The 23,124-nt window shown below is 38.9% G+C and overlaps 2 protein-coding genes across 2 annotated transcripts; one reads left to right on the forward strand and one right to left on the reverse strand.

The window, feature by feature from the left end:
* Nucleotides 1-231: 231 nt before the first annotated feature.
* On the reverse strand, nucleotides 232-5,849 carry LOC137275984 (uncharacterized). Its single transcript, XM_067808201.1, has 7 exons — nucleotides 5,399-5,849; nucleotides 4,740-4,914; nucleotides 4,348-4,472; nucleotides 3,071-3,861; nucleotides 2,280-2,404; nucleotides 1,905-2,086; nucleotides 232-1,690 (listed from the first exon to the last, which is right to left on the reverse strand). The coding sequence occupies exons 1-7, from the start codon at nucleotides 5,559-5,561 to the stop codon at nucleotides 894-896; spliced, it is 2,358 nt and encodes a 785-aa protein (XP_067664302.1). The 5' UTR covers nucleotides 5,562-5,849; the 3' UTR covers nucleotides 232-893.
* A 271-nt stretch (nucleotides 5,850-6,120) lies between these two features.
* Nucleotides 6,121-17,636, forward strand: LOC137272847 (zinc finger protein 436-like). The gene is made up of 3 exons (XM_067805290.1): nucleotides 6,121-6,184; nucleotides 12,142-12,272; nucleotides 15,196-17,636. Exons 2-3 carry the CDS (start codon nucleotides 12,142-12,144, stop codon nucleotides 17,117-17,119), a joined length of 2,055 nt encoding a protein of 684 aa, XP_067661391.1. The 5' UTR covers nucleotides 6,121-6,184; the 3' UTR covers nucleotides 17,120-17,636.
* The last annotated feature ends 5,488 nt before the right edge of the window (nucleotides 17,637-23,124 follow it).

The following is a 23,124-nucleotide window of genomic DNA, read 5'->3' on the forward strand; positions in this document are numbered from 1 at the left end:
CACGAGTAGATAAAGTAGCAAATATACAAGGCTTGCCTTTTTACCTTTATCAACGAATATATGATTAGATTAGATCATAGCAGAGCAGTGAAAAATGTCATAGCATTGTGAGGTCATCAACATTGGCATTGTCATGGCATTGTCAGGGCATTGTACAAAATCTACTGTCTCCTAGGAGATATCTGATCTCTCACAAGCGATATCTTGTGTGGAACACAGTTTTGTATGATGATCATGTGAGATATCACTTTTGTCATAACACTGAACATATGACAAAAAAGGATGATGTAATCTGAATAATGATATTATAATCAATGCGACATTATCTGATGTTGCTAAGTGACAATCAGAAATTGGTTAAGTGGACCAATTGTGGATTTATCATACCTCATGTTCCATCAACAAAGCATATAATAAGCAATTGCATATCCTCTATATCTCCTTGACTTGAATAAAACGTCAAAGACCACTTGTAATCTGGAATGGGTGAAACCTGACTGGGGTCATTCAATCATGAACCTAGGTAGCTAGTTTGAAAAGACTCTAGTTGTTGGTTTCTAACACATTTCAATTTGTTGTTTCCACATGAACTTGTTGCACAAGTGAAGTCTGCATATCACCCTCAAACAAATGGTACTGCAGTTCAAATAGTATATAGGAATAGTGACATCATTGATGGCTCCTTTAGGAAAAACAGTATGGGTATTTATTTGAGTACCTTTTCGAAATTAACCACATTGTATTCAAAATGCTTGAAAAACATTAAGACAATCTAAAGATTAAACAACGATGAAAACATGACAGGGGATAAAAATTTCCTTTTGATAATGTACGTTGACAGTGTAAGGCACTGAACTAAAGAATACAAGTGAGCTTGCAACAACTAACTTTGCTCAAATTGTACCTTTGCAAAAGTAGTGAGAAAGAGACTGTACAATCTTCTGAGAGCTTGTTACTCTGCATTTGTTATGGTACTTCTCAGATAACACATTAGATAATCCAACATATCCCTGTCTCTTGTACACCACTTTCAAGTGGTCAAAGCAAAGGCCACTAGATGCTATCTTTCTGGCCATGTTTTCCGACAAAACCTTTTCACACACTAGGTGCTGAAGGCTTGGAAGATTAGCTTGAATAGCTTTAGATCGAGTCAAGGAGTCTGTACAGTACTTCAGACAAAAAGTAGACAGGATCTTTGCTTCAAGAGAAGCATGACAAGCTGAATACAACGTTTGCAGTGCCAAGGCATCTGTCAAGGCATCATGTGCAACATAATCACTTCCCACAATATTTTTAAACAACGCAGCCTGAGAGTATGATTTAAGTCCAGGATTTGACAACTTGAACAGCTGAAGTGTATCTAGAAAACCATGCACATGTTTTGAAAATTGTAGTGCATAATCACTGGCAAGTAAAGCATTAAAAAATAATGGACAATCATATAACTTAATATTGTGCCCAATCAAAACATTGCCTTCACTTTTGCTAAGAAAGGAAATCAGGTTTCCAACAGCTGTCTTTAAAGGTACAGGATAAACTTCTTTGCCATGGTGAAACATCCTTGTCCCCTCTACATGTATGCCTGTGACCTCTGCAGCTACTGGAGTGATCTGTACCTTGGGTAAAATGTATTGGTTGAATTGCTCTTCACCCCGAACTGCAGCTATCTGTGTCACATGAGATGTTCTCGCTGTAAGATAATAAAGCAAGACATAAGGAGACATTTATATAGAAAATACTGGTAATTTTCTATCAGCACTATAATGTTGCAGGTCACTTATTGGTAATAAAAAGAAAAATGACTTGGTGTGACAGAGATGTCATTGCATAGGTGTATTTTGGGACATTAAAGAGTAATGCTGGATATTAAATCTCTATTTGTATTTCACTATTGTTTTACATACCTAAGCCAGTAGCTTCAAGATCAAAGAATATCTCTGTGGTGTTGCTGAGCTCAAGATGTTTCTGGACAGGTACAGGAAGTGGTGGGGGAATATCGACAAGGTCGTCAGTGTCCCCAGACATATCAACCATGGGATAGTATGTCGTACCTTCTCTGACCTCTCGAACTATCCGTTTCTGACTTCTGAAACAAATTTATCAACAACTATTATCTTTGTCAATAGTTCATGGAGCAGGTTAGTTATAAATTTGTGGACTCCGTTTCTCATTAGGGGCATGAGAGTGAGATAGCAAAGTGCTTGTATCCTTCTGTACAATGGAAGAATATAATATGTATAATCATCTACAAGTATACAAAGTTGAAAAAGCTATTATACCTCATAGCCTTGAGATGTAATCTTCGCTGTTTAGCTTTAATAGTTGATGCAATAGCTTTTCGCTTGCGATGCTGAAGATCTTTCAGTGTGAAATGCCGTCTGGTATAGGTCCCAGTCCAAGAGTACAGTTAACCTGAAGATGAGGGTTATCATATATGAATAAATGGACAGGAACCTTTCTTTATAATTTCAAGGCACTTACAGTGCTACATATCATACAGCTGATCAACGTACATATTCTTTTCAGCGCACTTAGGAATAATAGCGATTTTTCATATGTACTAATGCATATCTGAGACCAGGATAAAGTAGCATAAAACAGAACAAAGTAATTTAACTTGTTTGTGTGGCATATTTAGAAGTTGGAAGTCAAATAGAACAAGTGGAAACTTGAAAACAATACAACTTAAAAGAGCCTGTATTGAAACATTGTGTTCTAGTATTAAAGAAGATGTCATCTATATACACTTGTTCTGAAAGTAACTTAAGATGGAACTCATCATCGATGTAACCATTAAGGAATTAGCAGTATGTTGTTAACAACTTTTCAATTCAAATGCAATCAGCTCTACTTCTTACAGGTATAATCGCAACCCCCTTCCTATGAATATCAAATCAACAGAACTGGAACTGTAGTACAGGATATATTTCAAATTCAACTTTTCAATTTTAACAAAACCGAGATGGAACTGTAGAACAAGAACAATCGAGATTCAACATCTAAAATTCAACATCTAAATGGTTTCAACTAAACTGAAATTGAACCATGAAACAGAACATATATTTCTTACAGCCATAATGTAGCTGTGGCCCACATTCTTTTGTGCAACGGAAGCAGCGACCCTGAAGTGAAGACTTGAGGAGCCAGAGTAATGTCTAGATTTTGGTGCCTTGCTAGACACGGTCTTGTTAAAACTTTCATTGGCTTGTGTGCTTCCAAGACTAGCAAGTCTCACTTTATGTATAGCATAGTTGTCAAACATAGCTTTTAGGTCGGCTTTTAAACTCAAATCTGACAGAGCTTTACCATAAGGGAGAGACTTGTAGTTTGAGCTTGACGACTTCAAAAATCTGCACCAAGTGTCATCACACTTACTGTGATCACCAAATGGATGACATGATAGTGCAGTTAATCCTCTGCTTATTCCATCTTGGTTTCCTCTGTTTTGACTGATCATGTAGTTGAAACATTTTTGTAGATACTTGATTACTTTAGTGCTCAGTGTCTTGTGTTTTTTCTGCAGCTGATAAAATTTGTTACCTAACCCTTTCCTCACATGATTCTTGTCAGACTGTTTAACAATGTCCTTGTCTATATTTGCCCTTAATCTGGTTATGCTTGTAGCATCATCACCTCCAATGATTGAGGTCACATGTACATCCTCTTCCTTAGCTTTAACTACCATCTCAGATACCATGTCAGGTTCCATACCTTTACTTGAGCCATCCCAGTTCTTTTTGCAGTCATGCTCTGTGGGTGTCCTATTGGCTTTAAATGCTTCATAACACATTCGACAACTCTTTGAGCGGATGGAATATCCGAGAACTTTGCCAGTTTTGTTACCGATCATTGAGCAGTGTCCTGAAACAGACAAATGTTTATTTATTCCACTTTTCTGGTTGAACATGTTATATTTATTGAAACAATTTGATCTCTAGTGTCTTGGTACTATCTGAGAAAAACACAAAAGCAACAATAGCACTTTAACATTTCTTGTGATAGTCAACATACTGTTATGAAGGCGAAAGTAGAACAAGGAGGTATCACTTATGTAATTAAGAGTGTAATAAATCAAAACCATAAAGGATAATGTGGGAAAGGTTACTTATCTTTAATTATGCTGTTAACTTTGGAAGTACTCAACTCTTACTAACTGAAAACACATCAATACCCAGACCTCAAAACCTCTTTCAACAAAATCTGCAATGATTCCAGAGAAGGCACCGCTTATCATTTTCAAGAAAAATATATTGATATATTCATGTCATTATTCAGAAAGATGTAACTAATCATCTTCTATTACGTATAAGTATAAACAAGGGACTATAAGTTCACACAATGAATTACCAGACAGGCTGTCATAGCATTTTCCACTGCCCCGCTTCTGCCATCCTGCATCTACACTCACAGAGATTCTTCTGCTGCCAGGAGAACTGAAGAAAGGAAAACACAATGTCATGATGTCACAGTTTCATAAAATGCTTCCCAATTATTACTAAATTCTGTGAAATAGATGTGCACTTTCATCACCCCACCCCCATTCGTACACTGAAATTTTGCATACTCAATATTTACTTGCACACTGCAAGTCTCAATGAAATTTGTGTATATTGTACTACAATCTCAACAGTATAGCACTCATTTACTGAACAATTTGAGGAGGAAATACTCAGTGTGGTACTTAAAACATACTTATTTCATGACTAAAACGTTAATCATAAATGTGAAAGAATAAGAACCTGAAGATGATTTTTTCTTTGACAAAATCTTTCATGGATTCCTTAGCAACAATTTCCATCACAGCCCCTGTCTCTTTCTGCCTTTGATCTAGCATAAAGTGACTGACAGTTGGTATGTTTAGGGCTGCAAGCAAATTGTTGATATCAGACTCCCCTAGGCCTGTATGCAACATGGCTGAAAAGGACAGATGTAATGTAATGTAAGGTGAAAGAGAGAGGAAAAATATATTATCTGAGGGGTATACTCCAATATATAAGTGGAAAATATACACTGAACCACTCCAGTGTTTGTTGGTAGGCTCTTAAATTTTAATCATAAAATATTTCATCAAAGTTAATTGATCATCATTATGTAAACACAAAAAAATCGTATCAGGTTCACTGCATCCGTGTCATGTGTGATATTTTAACATGGTAATGATCTTTAGTGGATTAAGTTTCAAATTTCCATTTGTCAGAAAATAAATTTATCATTATGAGTAAAATTGTTGGGATCAGCTGTTCTAAATATTGATGCCGTCTGACCATGTTTTGACATTTTGGTTTATATTTGAACACTCTTTTTTATAAACAGTAATCAGAAATCGTGATATAAAAACATTTATAGCAATTTCACAATAGTATTTTTCATTAACGTCATTGTAGGTCATAGGTCATACCTGCAGCAAGTTTCTTGTTCATGTCGAAAACCCGGTTCTGTTTCTTCCCGGTGCTGATGAGGTTTGAAGCCTGACACGCAGAGCAAATTATCTTCAGTGTTGAACCCAATCCCTGCGATGTTATTTCTACGCAGTTGTTCAGGACAAGGGGTAATGTACACATTTTGCAGGCTGACAGACCATCAGCGAGTACACCCAACTCCACGACACGCCTCCCCTCTCTCCATAAATCAAAACTGTGACAACGCACGGTTTCCTCCGTGTGACAGAAATTAATGTCAGGTTTCAAAGTACACAATAGTCGTGATCTACTTTCACGGATGAAAATGTTTCTCTCGCACTCCACCTGTCTTTCTGACGCTTGGATATTTGTTCAAGGCGATGCTTTTGCTTCTTGGATTTGAAGCCGTGTTTCAATCGTGCCATTGTTTACAAACAACGCTACCGGAACAGAAACATTTGCTTTGCGGCAGTCGTAAAATAAGCGTTAGATGAGTGATTATTATATTTCGAGGGGTATTAAACGTCCATAATTACAAGGAAATACTCAGTCGGGATAACATTTTAGTGAAAATTATTTATTATAGTTGTCGTTAATATCACCCGAATATGACAGTTTGAGCTGCGCAGAAGTTCAAAACGTGACCAGCGAACATCCTTAACGTAAGCTGGGTCCCGTCTCGCATATCGCAGGGTGGCGCGCGCAGAGGGAGCCGGGAACCAGCTTAATGCGTCGTTTGTTGACGGGAAACGCAAGGTACGAGATTCTTGGCTTGCAACTTAAGTGTGAGTATGCAATCAGTTGAATAAGTAAGCTCACGAGAAGTCACTACTGTTTGTAAGCGGCACAGTTCTGGGGGAAAATTTGACATCTAGTTTATTTCTCGGTTAAATCTATCGCCAATATTCTGATAAAAGATTTCCCCGATGAAACCATATCTGATTCTGATAAGCATGCATCGGTCTTGGTTCAGAGCCTACTCTGTCACCGAGAGTAACATTCCCAAGTTGGGATCCCAACCGCCGGATTGAACGAACACCTGTGGCTTGCCATCAAGTGCCACTTGAATGATACGTTCCTTCAGGGAGAAATAGAAGACTGGGAGTGGTCTCTCCTCACAAAAGCCCCTAAGGGTAAACCTCGACTCGTTACGTGACCAGTTTAGCCAATACAGCGGCGGTATATTTTTCGATTGGGGTGATTACATTCGCTAAGTGCTGTGAGAACTGAAAACCTTCATGTAGAAGGTGAGTCATGCACCAATTCTCAATTCTGTCACTTCATTTCAAGTCAAATAATTATTTTTAGTGTCATTATTAGCACAGTAGATTTGTAGTAAAGTTTCAAGTTGGCATGTTGTTGTTCTCTGGCTTCCATTCTTGGTACCATTCATTTGAGTCAAGATCTCCCCAATGAATCACACTCTAACTCAAAAACAAATAATCGTCTATGACTCAAACTAACACCAAAGTAAATAGGAAAAACACAACAACTTAGCAGAATTTTGCTGTAATTCTTGTCAACAAAATATAAAAGTTGTTTGACACATCATCATTATTTTCGATTGATGCTGCAAGATTTGTGACATGGGTGTAGCAACAGCTCAGGTAACAGCCAAGTAAGTGGTAGACATTGGCAAATTTGTCATGTGAGGATAGTCCTAATGATCGAACGATTCATTCATCTTGGGGAGATTTTGACTCAAATGGACAGTACAGAGCAAAGAAAGACTACATTCTATCGATAAATGCTTCTTTCACATATTTATTTAATTTTTAGTAGGGAAATATACATTTAGTTAAGAGGTGTTTGCAAGTAATAGTGATAATTTCATAATTTAAAAAAAAAATTTAACATGTATTTGAGGTGTGGAATATATGACATATCGCCAATCTGATCATGCATAATTTGTGTAAATAATCCCCTTGCCAACTGCCTGTTCGGTTGTCAGTCAGTTCCTTATGAGATTGACAGACCAACACCATTTAACCTGATTGACAAGCATTACGTTATTTTGCAGTCATAGCTATTTAACAATGATTAAGACCATACTGATTCTTGAACCATTTGAGCTCGATGGCATTGTAAATATTCTTCAATTTGTAAATTAATTGAACATTTCATGTTCATGAAATCATTTACCATGACAAAATATAGGTTCTGTAAAATATGTACAAGTATTGCAATGGTCAGGTCATTTTTTATCCGGAAATTTACATATACACTGCATGAATTAACTCTTTTCTGACTTCATATGTAAATATGGCTAAGTATGATTCACGTGGAACCACAAACATATACAACTGAGTGAGTAATAAGTCTGATTTTTAAGCAAATTATCTTTTCCTCTATATTTTACAGACACTATTGTATGTCACCACATGTAAATGTACATTCAACATATATAAAGGACACATATTTATAATATGGCACAGCTGTCACATACAGCAATATAGGTTCCATATGAATGCAACATATAAGAAGTGACAAAGTTTGGAGAAAACAGCGAAGATTATTAACATCAGTAACCACTCAGAGAGATAAATACAACTTGATCTTTGCTAAGGATCCCTGAAATTTAGATTGCTAGAATAGAGCAGCGATTTGATCCTCAGAGAACTGAAAGGTGCATGTGAAGGACACATTTTGTTTCGCATAAACAGATTGCAAGGATTCATCAGGCTCATGCTCACACTGCTGGTCTGGGTGGTCTTGGGCGGGGTAAAGAGTTCCTGAATTTGACCAGTCACAATTTCAAGCACAACATACTCTTCAAAGAATGTTTTTGGATCGTTAAAGGTCACATGCAACCAAAAAATCAAACATAATTAAAACACATTTATCACTTATTCATGACATATAATATACATTGCTGTTTTTAAAAAAACAAATAAACAAAATTATAAGCGTACAATCGCGATTCAAAAGTGCAATATTTTGTACTTGGGCTTACTTCCCCTGAAACGAAGCCCTCGGGAGACCGAACCCAGTTATAGCGGGTGGATATGCACTCAAGTGTAACGACGGCTTCCGATTGGCTGTTTCATTTGCTGATATGCTGAGGGTTCATTGTGTGTACAGAAAGATGATCTGTTTGATGGGCATGTTAGAAGTATAGCCAGTCACAAGAAAGTAAGATTCTTTATGGATAACAACTTCTTTTTGTGTACTTGATGCGTCGTTTCAGTATGGATTCATATACTGTTGTCAAACAAAATCATATACACTAAAAGAAGTCATTATCCATGAAGAATGTATATAGAGATGTTGGGTTTGGAAAATATATGTTCTCTGAATTTTCGTTCGGTCCAATCAAAAATTATCTCAGCAGAGATGGTGAACTGGAAACTGTCGTTCATCCAAGTACAAATCAGGACTTGAAACTGACAAGAGTTTGCACCAGTTTCCGTCAGATCCAGTCATCCGAAAAAAATGAATGTAGTTTGTTTGCAACCCACAGACATAAAAACATGTCATGTGTATCACATGTGCCTAGTTACATAATGTGGCAGACACGGGACTCGGGTGCACGAGTCATAAATCATCTTATTTTCTTTATGTCGTATAGTCTGATAGGTGTTAAGTTCAAATTGCACGTGGTCAATGATTGAAGCTGTGTATTGCATGCTGTCTTTAGCAGACAGGCAGGCAGACATATAGGTGTGAATAAACCAGACATTTAGCTTTCTCTGTGACAGAGACTGCTTACCACAATCAGCAAGGTTTTTTACGTAACAAGTAGATTATGTACTTGTTTGTGTACACAACTGCTCACGACCTCAGATGCTGGGCATGCATACTGTTTCAAGCTCCGGGAACCTATTCACTGTGCATGCGTTATGGACGCAGCGCAGCACAGCTATTGAAACCAGTTTTCCCCCCAGCGCTGGGGGGAATTTAGTGAAACGTTTGAACTCGGATTTCGCGGGCTTTTTTTTCATCACGTTTTTTTTTCAACTTTATAGGTTGAATTGGCATTTTTTATGATTTGTTTCAGTAAGTGCATACCGAAAGGTATCAGAATCTGCAAAGTTGTGTTTTATGTTGCATGTGACCTTTAAGAGTTCTCTCCCAAAGTACTGGATCAAAAAAGACACTGAGAATTTCCACTGATTTCTTTGTGTGCACAACAAAGTAACATTTGTTGATCCCCACCACAGCCATGGCACTCTGCTCCTGATGGTAGTAATCAGTGTCCTGCTTCAACTTCAGAGAAAAGTCAGGGAACAGCTTCAGGTATGTCAGCTTCCTAGTTCGTACTGCCTCCCTGACACTGATGTTTCTGGATTAAAACAGACACTTGATCTCCAGGATGATTGTTGGGTGGCATCCGCAGGACACAATACCACCAAGGCTGGCTCAGAGGTTGGGTAGTCCGGGTGTTCATGAAGTCCTGTCTCCTTCACCTGCTGAGACCCGTGTTGCAATCTCTGGCAAGACACATACGCATTCCAGGCCACTGACTCATAGCGTAATCCATACATCAAGCTTGGTGCTGAGGTGGTGTGCTGATAGGGGTTGGCACTTAGTTGGTATCCCATGACATCCCAGAAAAGACATCTGGATCTGCCTTCCTTGTTGTGATGTAGTGGACGATGCAGTCAAAGTTGCTGGAGATCACATTGCCATACTTGCCGCAACCAAAACAGGACATCAATTATTGAAGACTAAGGGCAAATGGATGTATGTACTCACCTATGAACTGATGTCACAGACCCGTGAAGGTCCCGGTGTAGAATAGGCCTTCAGCAACCCATGCTTGCCATAAAAGGTGACTATGCTTGTCGTAAGAGGCGACTAATGGGATCGAGTGGTCAGACTAGCTGACTTGGTTGACACATGTCATCGGTTCCCCATTGCGCAGATCGATGCTCATGTTGATCACTGGATTGTCTGGTCCAGACTTGATTGTTTACAGATCGCCGTCATATAGCTGGAATATTGCTGAGTGTGACGTAAAACTAAACTCACTCACTCACTCACTATGATGTTACTCATATCATGATATTATACTGGATAAATTTTGTGACTGAAGTTTTAAATAGTAACGTTGAACAGAAAGTCACAGCAAAGCAGTGTCTGAAGACATGTTTATGTACTAGAGGGAACCATGAAGAGATCTTGACTTCTTCTTGGAACATAAGCTCTCTACTAACTTGCTTATTGCCACCTTCTTCCCCTTTTGCTGTTTCACACTTTTGTTTATAGATGGAAAATCCTGCAATGAGATGCAGTACCCTCTGATCTTGTTTTGCTCAGTACAGAATTCTGCTTTTCAAATTAAATAATGGTATCTTACTTGTCCGTGGACTACTAAGATAATTTCCACTTATGGTTTTAAACTGCAAATAAACTTAGACTTCATTTTATATCTGCTCATAATATAGCTGTTACATTTCTCAGATGTCCTGGGATTCTTTGGATGTCACAAGTAGTGTTTTCAAATTCAATACTTTAATTTACCAGCTGGCCTCCAGGGCCTGCTGCTATCTGCAGGCTTTAAAATCTACAGGCCTTGAATGAAATCTGCAGGCCCATTTGATTAAAGTCCCAATAAGAGCAAAATAAATAGACTACATTGTACACAATTTCACACTGTTTTTCCAAAATCAAGTGAAGCCTATGGCATTTTTATTTGCTAGACTGGTGTTGACATTCCTATGCCAAAGCATAAGATATTGTAGCATGATGGATCGAGGATGATTCCTGAACATTAAGTAAAAAGGGGAAACATTCAAGTTGAAAAATAATTGACCAATAATTTGCCATAAGGGCCTGCACACATTCAAAACTGCTGGCCCGATACAATAACAACCAGCACTCGGCCTCCAGGCCAGCAGTTATCTCGAATGCTGGTCACAAGGATAACAAGTACACTTTTTATGAATCGATTCGTATCACAATACCCATGTAACAAGTCGATATGTATCTCGATACCTAATTTTGCAGCATTATGGGGTAAATTTGCTGATATTTTGCACATTAATATTTTATATTTTATAACTATCCATGAAAAGATTGATATTTTTGATCCTCAGAGATTAAGAAGTTCTAATTTCCCATCTTTGTGCATGAAAAATAATCATTTATGACTCTCATGCCTATAAAAAACATGGCATATTTACAGAATGTAAATGATGCTTAAACATATTTAATATTGATACATTCAAACAAAATATTGATACAGGTTTTGTGTCTTTTTCGATAATTGTATCATCTTCGAAAAAGTATTGATGTATCGTAGTAGCATGATATTCCTAGTTTATACACCTGAACCTACGTTTCTATCAAGTGTTTATTATGTTGTGAGTTTTCTGTTTGCTACATATTGCATGAATGAGTGAGTGAGTTTAGTTTTACGCCACACTCAGCAATATTCCAGCTATATGGCGGAGGTCTGTAAATAAGCGAGTCTGGACCAGACAATCCAGTGATCAACAACATGAGCATCAATCTGCGCAGTTGGGAACCGATGACATGCATCAACCAAGTCAGCGAGTCTGACCACCCGATCCCATTAGTCGCCTCTTACGACAAGCATTGTTGCCTTTTATGGAAGCATGGGTTGCTGAAGGCCTATTCTACCTCTGGACGGGTTCATATTGCATGAAAAAAACATGACCCATTCCACAGGTTGATGCTCATGTTGTTGATCACTGGATTGTCCAGGCTCTATTATTTACAGACCACCGCCATATACATGGACAACATGAAAAATATACAAGTCCTTTTCTGCTTACAGATGCCACGGAAAGTTCGAAAGAAGATTGGGCGAAAACCAAAGAGAGGCAAAAATAAGAAGAAGCTGATGATCGCTTCTTCGACAACTCATAATGATCACAGCTACAGTTTACATGAAAATGTTGATCCAAGGTAAGTACTCAGACTTTGATTTTAAACTTAGATGCATCCAACAAAATAAACATAAATAAAACACAGTCATCACTTATTCATGAGATATGATATACATTGCTGATTATGGAAAAAAACAAATAAACCTAGTCATAAGTGTACAATCACAAATCAAAAGTGCAATACTTGTACTTGGGTTTACTATCCTCAAGATGAGGCATCTGGGATACCAAGCCCAGTCAGAGCAGGTGGGTGTGCAATTAAATGTAATGTAGACTTTCACTGGCAAGTTCATTTGCTGTTACTCTCAGGGCTCTTTGAGGATGTTGGACACTGGTGAACCTATTCACTATGCATCGTAATTGAGATGGTTTTGGAACTGTTAAAAGTTTTATAGAAAACACCCCAAAATGGGACAAATAGGAGTTGTGATTGCATTGCTGGAATATTGCTGAAAGCATTGTAAAACTGAACTCACTCACTCACTCACTCACTCATAGATATGGACAGTGACCGTGAAGATTTTGTGGTAACATTTGAAATGCAGACTCATGGCAATGAGTGAGTGAGTGAGTTTAGTTTTATGCTGCACTCAGCAATATTCCAGCTATATGGTGGTGGTCTGTAAATAAAGGAGTCTGGACAAGACAATCCAGTGATCAACAACATGAGCATCGATCTGCGCAATTGGGAACCGATGACATGGGTCAAACAAATCCGACCAAGCGAGTCTGACCACCCAATCCTGTTAGTCACCTCTTACATCAAGCATAGTCACCTTTGATGGCAAGCATGGGTTGCTGAAGGCCTATTCTATCCCAGGCCTTCATGGGTTACTGAAGGCCTATTCTACCCCAGGCCTTCATGGGTTACTGAAGGCCTATTCTACCCCGGGACCTTCACAGGTTACTGAAGGCCTATTCTTCCCCAGGACCTTCACGGGTAACTGAAGGCCTATTCTACCCTGGGACTTTCACAGGTTACTGAAGGCCTATTCTAATTCGGGACCTTCACTGGGTACTGAAGGCCTATTCTACCCCGGGACCTTCACAGGTCTATTCTACCCCGGGACCTTCACAGATCTATTCTAACCCGGGACCTTCACAGGTCTATTCTAACCCGGGACCTTCACAGGTCTATTCTACTCCAGGACCTTCACAGGTCTGTCCTACCCCAGAACCGTCACAGGTCTATTCTACCCTGGACCTTCACAGGTCTATTCTACCCTGGGACCTTCACAGGTCTATTCTACCCTGGGACCTTCACAGGTCTATTCTACCCTGGGACCTTCACAGGTCTATTCTACCCTGGACCTTCACAGGTCTATTCTAACCCGGGACCTTCACAGGTCTATTCTAACCCGGGACCTTCACAGGTCTATTCTACCCCAGGACCTTCACAGGTCTGTCCTACCCCAGAACCGTCACAGGTCTATTCTACCCTGGACCTTCACAGGTCTATTCTACCCTGGGACCTTCACAGGTCTATTCTACCCTGGACCTTCACAGGTCTATTCTACCCTGGGACCTTCACAGGTCCTGATGGCAATGAAGCATCAAAAGGAGCATTATAAGATTAAGAGTGTGAGTGAGTTTAGTTTTGCACCGCACTAAGCAATATTCCAGCTATATGGTGCCAGTCTGTACAAAATTATAAGAATTATTGATACTGATAATAATGATTCTTCATTGTTTATGCAAATTTTGGAAGTATGAACCTCAATCTTCCATCCATCCTTGATATCTCCAGGGTCTACGTTCCGAAAAGTCTCCACTATACCCTGGACGCATCTACGGGTCGGCCCGATAATTTTATCACCTCCCTTTGCTGACTACGCTTTCTCACAGTAGCCAATCAGAGTGGTCGCCGTTATAACCGAATTTGCCAGTGTCAACAAAGGTAGCAGTTGCAACTGTGAAGGTTTGCTCGCCGTGCGACTCACAATTTGGGGAAATCATACATGCAACTTTATAGGTCCGAAACCTTTTTTAAAACATATGCAAGAAATCCATCTAATACTTTCAGAGAACCTACGCATGGTTTGTTTGCCAAGTTTAATCGGTTAGAGAATTTAAAAAGCAAAAGTGAGTTGTGATTGGTTCGCTCAAATTCCCAGCGTAGACACCTGATTGGATAAAAAGCCAGCCAAGGGAGGTAATAAATTTATCGGACTGAGTCGTAGATGCATCCAGGGTATAGTGGAGACTTTTCGGAACGTATACCTTGGAGATATCGAGGATGTCTTCCATCAGCAGCTGATTGCATTTCTTTGCTACATACAACTTTCTCCTTCTACATGTCTTCATTTCTCCAGTAAACAGGGAAAGAAACGTTTCACATTTTCGCACAAGACCACAGGACCAGTGAGTGGACAGTAATTAGTGGTCCTGTCTGTACTTCACTGGTGTAAACAAATATTTGTAGAATCACTTAAGTGTTCATGCAAAATTAACTGGCCACCAGGACTTCTGCAAACTTATCATTTAGTGGTCCTGATGACGTTTCACTAGCCAGGGACCTCAGGACCAGCATAAATTTTGCATACTGAATAAAAATGAACTGAAGTTCCTCACTTCATTCATTATAAGAGATATTCAGACAGTGCAAGTATTTGGAGTGAGTCTCATTCAGATTGTTTCAAGATGGACTTGAGGACAAAAGCACACCTGATCATAGAATACTGAACAGCAAAAGATTTGCAATTGTCATTAAAAAGAAGTCTCATTAAATTAACAGGGTTAATGCCTTCTATTTAAAGCCATGACTAAAAGTCAGAGTTGTGTTTCCTTTGTGCTCCAGTATGTATAGGTTTTCTTTCTGTATGTAAGATTATCAAACTCTGTTTGGTTCCTGCCATTGTTGTTCTCTGGGAACACTTGTTGAAACATCTTTCAGAAATGCATTAACATGATGAAGGAAAATAACAAGTTCTTTACATTTTCAGTGAACACCTCATCGTCCACAAGTTAATGATGGAAACACACTCCGAACCACAGAATACTAGCTGTGTCTCTGAAACAAATGTAATGATGGACTGTAACAGAGCAGTACAGGAAGGAGATGACCTGAAACAAGAACCTGTTACTGAAACTATTGTACCCATGGTCTGTCCGAGAGAATTGCTGGAAACAGGTAACCTGAAACAAGAACCAGTTTCTGATACAGATGTGAACACTGACTGTAATAGAGTATTACTGGACGTAGATGACCTGAAACAAGAACCTGTTTCTGATACAGATGTGAACACTGACTGTAATAGAGTATTACTGGACGTAGATGACCTGAAACAAGAACCAGTTTCTGACACAGATGCAAACACTGACTGTGAGAGGATGTTACTGGAAATAGGTGACCTGAAACAAGAACCTGTTACTAATATATATGCAAACACTGACTGTGAGAGAGCATTGCTTGAAACAGATGACCAGACACAAGAACCTGTTACTAATATATATGCAAACACTGACTGTGAGAGAGCATTGCTTGAAACAGATGACCAGACACAAGAACCTGTTACTAATATATATGCAAACACTGACTGTGAGAGAGGATTGCTGGAAATAGATGACCTGAAACAAGAACCTGTTACTAATATATATGCAAACACTGACTGTGAGAGAGGATTGCTGGAAATAGATGACCTGAAACAAGAACCTGTTACTAATATATATGCAAACACTGACTGTGAGAGAGGATTGCTGGAAATAGATGACCTGAAACAAGAACCTGTTACTAATATATATGCAAACACTGGAAGTGAGAGAGTATTGCTGGAAATAGGTGATCTCAAGAAAGAACTTAATACTGACACAGCTGAAGGCAATGCCTTTGAGAGAGCATTATTGAAAACAAGTGAGACGGAAGTTACCACAAAGTGCTATGCATTTACTGAGTGTGGGAAAACATTTGGACACTTCTCAGCCCTGGAGACTCATTTGAGGACTTACAGTGGAGTGAAGCTTTACAAGTGTACTGAATGTGGGAAAGAATTTAAACGATCTGGTCACCTGAAGTCACATCTGGACAGTCACAGTGCAGTAAGGCCTTATGCGTGCAATCTTTGTGATAAAAATTATAAACGTCGTAGTGATCTGCAGCTACACATGAGGACTCATAGTGGAATCAAGCCTTTTCTGTGTACTGCATGTGGGAAATCATTTGCAAGGTCATCCACCCTGAAATGTCATTTGAGGATTCACAATGTTGTGAAGCCTTATGAGTGTACTGAATGTGGGAGGAAGTTCAAACTATCACATCTCCTGGAGAAACACATGAGCATCCACACAGCAGTCAAGCTACAGTTAAAAGAACTATGTGATCAATTGAGTCAGCGTGATGAATGTGAAAAAGAATTTTCAGATGCAGGCAGCCTGAACAAACACAAGAAGAATCACAGGGGGATCAAGTCGTATCAGTGTACTGAATGTGAGAAACAATTTTCAAAATCAAGTTATCTGAGGAGGCACATGTGGACACACAAGGGAGTCAAGCCACATCAGTGTGGGGAGTGTGACAGAAAGTTTACACGGGCAAGTGCACTCAAAGAGCATTTGAAAACTCACAGTGGAATCAAGCCTTTTCAATGTGAAAAATGTGGAATACAGTTCACAGTTTTCTGGAACCTGATGAGACACATGTTGATACATAGTGGCATAAAGCCTTATGAGTGTGAGCAGTGTGAGAGAAAGTTCAGACGGTCGGGTGCCCTCAAAGCTCATTTGAGAGTTCACAGTGGAATCAAGCCTTATCAGTGTGAAATATGTGGGAAACAATTCACACAGTCAAATAACATGAGGACGCACATGTTAACACACCATAGAGTCAAGCCGTATCAGTCTGGTGAGCATGAGAGAAAGTTTACACAGTGAAATACCCTCCAATACAGGACAAATCTTAAGGATAACAACTTCTTGAATTTATTTCTCACGACATCAACCTGATGATGGGGCTAGAACAAGCCCCAAAATGTCATGAGAAATAAATTCAAGAATTTGTTATCCATGAGATTGGTCCTGTACTTCTAAATGCCTGTGGAATCACACAGGTACCCTCAAAGTCCATTTTAGAATTCACTGTGGAATCAAGCCTTAGCAATGTGATGGAACAATTACGTGTAAGCCCATCTGAGGAATCACAGTGGAGTCAAACTATATATGTCCAAGAAATGTGTGGGATCTTTTGTGAACTTAAATGGCATGAAAGAACACATTTGTGACAGTAAGGTCAAGCTTTTTAAAAGTGTTGAGTGTGGGGAAGAATTTACACTTTGGTCTTATCTGTATAACACAGGGAGCCTCAGGTTTGCAGGGTCTATTGAAAAGCTTTTCAGTGCCCTGAAGGTCTATCTGCACATTCATAGTAAAGTAAAACCTTTTAAAGTCTGAAGAATAGGAAAGAATTTGCCGACACATCCCCCTTGCAGATACACATGATGTTTCACAGTGGAATTTTAAAATTAAACGAGACTCACCTGTAAGGTGAAGTTTGATATAAATTCCACTGACCTATGGTGCGTCAATCCCTCAGTACTCCATAGGTCAGTGGAATTTATATAAAACTTCACCTTACAGGTAAGTCTTGTTTAATTTTAAAATTCCACTTTCCTATTCCGTACTTTCGGAATTCAGTGAGATATTTAAAGCAGGAATCGCATCCACACTAAAGAAAATTGTAATCTCACAGAAAATGTTTATTGATATTAACATGTGTTACGGTTAAGAATTTACCGTGACAAACTATTTAACAAATCCCCTTGTAAACCAGCAAAACAGAACAAGACAAGTTGTTTATGTTCAAATAATATATTGTTAAACCAAGAGAGCGAGATATACAGAGTCACAAGTCAATATATCAATGCTGATTACAAATACATTTCAAGAGAGACAAAATCTAAGTCAGTGGGTCACAAAAATACAATATAACAAACTCACCAAAGTCTTGATGTGAGAGGAAACAGCTACGGCAAAATGTAAACAAAGTGATCGGTGACAGCAGATAATGTAGATTCAGGATTTCAAGTGGCAGAGAAGTAAATCCAGCAGATATAAATGAATGTCAGTGTGAGTGTCGCCCTCCACACGGCAACCAGCTTATTTATACAAACTAAGTCATTTCCCGAAAGTTCGAGCACAAACTAACATCGTCAACAGTGTAGAATGGTCTCGAAGCAGTATTCCAGAAGTGAAACATTGAAAACTAGGAGCAGGTAAATTCCTGAATACCAGAATACTAAAAGTGTTGACCAGATATTAAATAACAAAATACACAGGAAATACATACTCGTAACACTCTCCCCCTTGAGGAAAAGAAAGTTTCGCAGAAACTCTCTGTTACAATCATAGCAATAACAACATAATAACATGACATGTAATAATATGAGTAATATGCAAACTTCTTGTAAAATTACAATGACAAAATGCAGATACATACATACAGCATCATCAGGCCATCAAACATTTATACCCTGGAAAGTGCATCAGCACAAACATTGTCTTTGCCTTTAATGTGTTTGATCACAAGATTGAACCCTTGCAAGGTCAAACTCCACCTCATAAGTCTCTGATTTTTGTTCTTCATTTTGTGAAGAAAAGTCAAGGGATTGTGATCAGTAAAAACTGCAATTGGCAAAGTGGTGGTACCAAGGTACACTTCAAAATGCTGTAAAGCTAACAAAAGACCTAATGTCTCTTTCTCAATGGTTGAATAATTTCTTTGGTGCTTGTCAAATTTCTTTGAAAAATAACAAACTGGATGTTCAATCCCTGAATCATCCTCTTGAATAAGGACAGCACCTGCACCAACATCACTTGCATCAATTTGCAACTTGAATGCTTTCTCAAAATTTGGTGCCTGCAATACTGGAGAATTCATGAGTATGGCTTTGACTTTTTCAAATGCAGTCTGACAACTGCTATTCCACTGAAATTTTACCTTTTTACCCAAGAGGTTAGTAAGTGGAAATACAACATCTGAGAAGTTTTGACAAAACTTTCTGTAATAGCCAGCCATACCCAAGAATCTCATGAGTTCTCTCTTAGATTGAGGTACTGGAAAATGTACAATTGCCTCAACTTTAGCATGAACTGGTTGTACCTGGCCGTGCCCTACAACATGCCCTAAAAATTCCACTTGTGCCTTTCCGAATTCACACTTGGTGAGATTCACAGTTAACTTCGCCTCTGACAATCTTTCAAAGAAGGCACGAGTCCTTTTCAGATGGTCATCCCACTCCATGTCGTAATCGATGACATCATCCATGTAAACCTTGACACGATCAAGGCCTGATGTGACATTGTTGACGAGTCTCTGGAATGTCACTGGAGCGTTCTTCAGACCAAACGGCATCACTTTGTACTGATACAGTCCATCTGGTGTAGCAAATGCCGATATTTTCTTTGCATGGTCTGTGAGTGGAATCTGCCAGAAGCCCTTCAGTAAATCAAACTTACTTATATCCTTGGCTTGATCAATGCAATCAATGCAATTATCCACTCTCGGAATAGGATACGAGTCAGTTCGTGAGAGTGCATTGACAGCTTTCATGTCAGCACAGCAGCGCCAACCACCTCCACTCTTCGGCACAAGAACACATGGTGAACTCCACGGACTGTCACTGGGTTCAATAATGTCATTGTCCAGCATGTATTTCACCTCTTTCCGCAGACTTTCATGCGTCACTGGATTCATCCGATAAGGGTGTTGTTTTACAGGCACAGCATCACCTACATCTATATCATGGCTAACAACATCAGTTCGACCAGGCACATCAATAAGTGAGAGAACTCATAAATCAAATCTGACATCTGAACTTTCTGTTCAGGGGACAAATGTGATAGTTTCTCATCAAGGTGAGCTAACACATCAGAATTTCTCAACTTTGGTGAAACATTATCACTAAGATCATCAAACTTCACATTGTTAACACAATCATCAATGTTGTCAACATTTTCACAATTGCCTTTAGTACAATCAGAAACTGGGGAGAGTGTGGCAATACAATTAACATGTTTGGTTTCTAACCTGTCATGATATTTCTTAATCATGTTGACATGACACAATCTCTCTTGTTTACGACGACCAGGTGTCAAGACGACATAGTCTGTGTCACTAACCTTTTTGTCAACAACATATGGACCTTGATATCTTGCTCTCAGTGGCTGACCAGGTATGGGAAGCAAAACTAACACTTTCTCACCACAAGTGAAATTTCTCTCTTTTGACTTTTTGTCATAGTTCAGCTTCATTTTATCTTGAGAAACTTTCAATTTTTTCTAGCCAACTTCTGCACTTCAACATCCTCACCCTGTGCACTAATAAGCTGCTCTCTGGAAAGAACATGTTCACCACCTGACAAACTATCTGACTTATCAAGAAGTCCTGAAGAGCTACTACTCTCTGAAGATAAGTCATCTGTCTCCACCCCACACAAAGAATGATCCATAAAAGTACCTGACAAATCATACATGGTATCATTCTGCAAAGAAGCCTTGGTAGAAATGCCTTTCGTCATTGAACGAGTCACTGCACAAGAGGGAAAAATACCTGGAAATTCATCCTCCAACTTTTCAGTACTAACTGAAATCTCTGGCAAAACAGTGACAATTGGATCAGCGCTAACTTTAGCCCCCATAAGATCATTACTGATCAACAAATTGACACCCGGAACTGGGAGAGAGTCAAGAACACCAATTTTCACCTCACCTGAAATCAGATCTGAGGTCAAATTGACAAAATGGAGAGGAGCAGAAGAATTGCCACCTATACCCTGAAGCAAAACATCTGAGTTAGCTGAAGACTCATCACAAAAAGGCAAAATATCCTTCAAAATCAGAGATTGAAGAGCTCCAGTATCCCTCAAGATAATAACGGGCCGTGGGGTAGAATTATCTCCCATAAGTGACACAGAACCCTTATACACAAAGGGCAAAAACTCCTTCCGAACTACAGAATCTGGAGACTTACTCTCACAGACACAATTCTCCTCAGAACCACCTGGAAAGAAAGGCTTAGGTGTGATGGACACAAAAGCATTTGGGGAACCTGTAGCCTGATTTTCAAACTGGAGTTTGTAACATGCAGACACCAAATGACCTGGCTTCTTACAATACGCACAAACAGGATCAGAACCACTGGTAGTCTTAGGCTTAGACTGAAAGGTATGTGACTGCTTGCCACTAGAATTTGAACCTGTTCTAACACCACTGTAACCTGCATGACCTGAAGTCTTAACCAGGTAAAAGCCCTTTTGGCCAGAAAACTTTGTATTACCCGGAGACTTAAAAGAACTCTTGTGAGTCAAACAATAATCATCTGCCAACATTGCTGCCTTATGTAAGTCATCAACCTTTTGTTCATCCAAATAAGTCTTAAGGTCAGCATGAACACTCTGCTTGAAATCTTCCATCAACACTAACTGTCTCAAACCATCAAAATCTGTGACCCCCTTGGACCCACACCACCTATCAAACAATGTTTCTTTTTCTCTAGCAAACTCTACAAAAGTCTCATTGTCCTTTTTGTGAGCATTTCTGAATTTCTGACGATAAGCCTCAGGTACTAACTCATAAGCTTTCAAAATTGTTTTCTTGACAAGATCATAATCTGAGCTTTGTTGTACTGACAAAGCTGAATAAGCATCCTGAGCTTTATCCTTCAAAACAGTTTGGAATAACATAGTCCATGACTCCCTAGGCCACTTGAGATTTTCTGCAACCTTCTCAAAATGTAGAAAATGTTTGTCTACTTCCTTCTCATTAAAAGGAGGTACAAGCCTAGCATGCCTTGCAATGTCAAAAGTGGAAGAATCTAAGGACTGAGAAAGGTTTTCCAGCTGTTTCAGCTTAATTTCTCTGTCAATTGCCAATTTCTTCAGTTCTGTTTCTCTCGCTATTTCTTTCTTCATCTCAAACTGTTTCATTTCCATCTTTTTCAGTTCTTCTTGTTTTCTATTTTCTTCCTTTTGAATTTGTAATTGAATCTCAAGTTTCTTTATTTCTAATTGATCTGAACATTCCTCTGATACCATTTCCAAAACATCATCTTCAAAAATTCCTTCATCAACATAGTGGTTCAAAACAATTTTCAAAATCTGAAATTTCCTCATTGCAGGTTTGGCATCAAGTTTGAGATGTGAAGAAATTTGCAATAAATCTGACTTCCTCAACTGACTAATTGTCTCAGAGTCAGAGGACAATACAAACTTCTCAAGTTCAAAACACCATTTTGCTGGTTCAACAATCAACTTGTGCAAAATTGCAGAAATTTGGAATATATTTCACAAAAGGTCTCAAATGTCAAATGAATTCTATCCCGAACGAGCCCCCAATTTTGTTACGGTTAAGAATTTACCGTGACAAACTATTTAACAAATCCCCTTGTAAACCAGCAAAACAGAACAAGACAAGTTGTTTATGTTCAAATAATATATTGTTAAACCAAGAGAGCGAGATATACAGAGTCACAAGTCAATATATCAATGCTGATTACAAATACATTTCAAGAGAGACAAAATCTAAGTCAGTGGGTCACAAAAATACAATATAACAAACTCACCAAAGTCTTGATGTGAGAGGAAACAGCTACGGCAAAATGTAAACAAAGCGATCGGTGACAGCAGATAATGTAGATTCAGGATTTCAAGTGGCAGAGAAGTAAATCCAGCAGATATAAATGAATGTCAGTGTGAGTGTCGCCCTCCACACGGCAACCAGCTTATTTATACAAACTAAGTCATTTCCCGAAAGTTCGAGCACAAACTAACATCGTCAACAGTGTAGAATGGTCTCGAAGCAGTATTCCGGAAGTGAAACATTGAAAACTAGGAGCAGGTAAATTCCTGAATACCAGAATGCTAAAAGTGTTGACCAGATATTAA

The sequence above is a fragment of the Haliotis asinina genome, chromosome 1 (genome assembly GCF_037392515.1).
Source record: "Haliotis asinina isolate JCU_RB_2024 chromosome 1, JCU_Hal_asi_v2, whole genome shotgun sequence".
NCBI classification, from domain to species: domain Eukaryota; kingdom Metazoa; phylum Mollusca; class Gastropoda; order Lepetellida; family Haliotidae; genus Haliotis; species Haliotis asinina.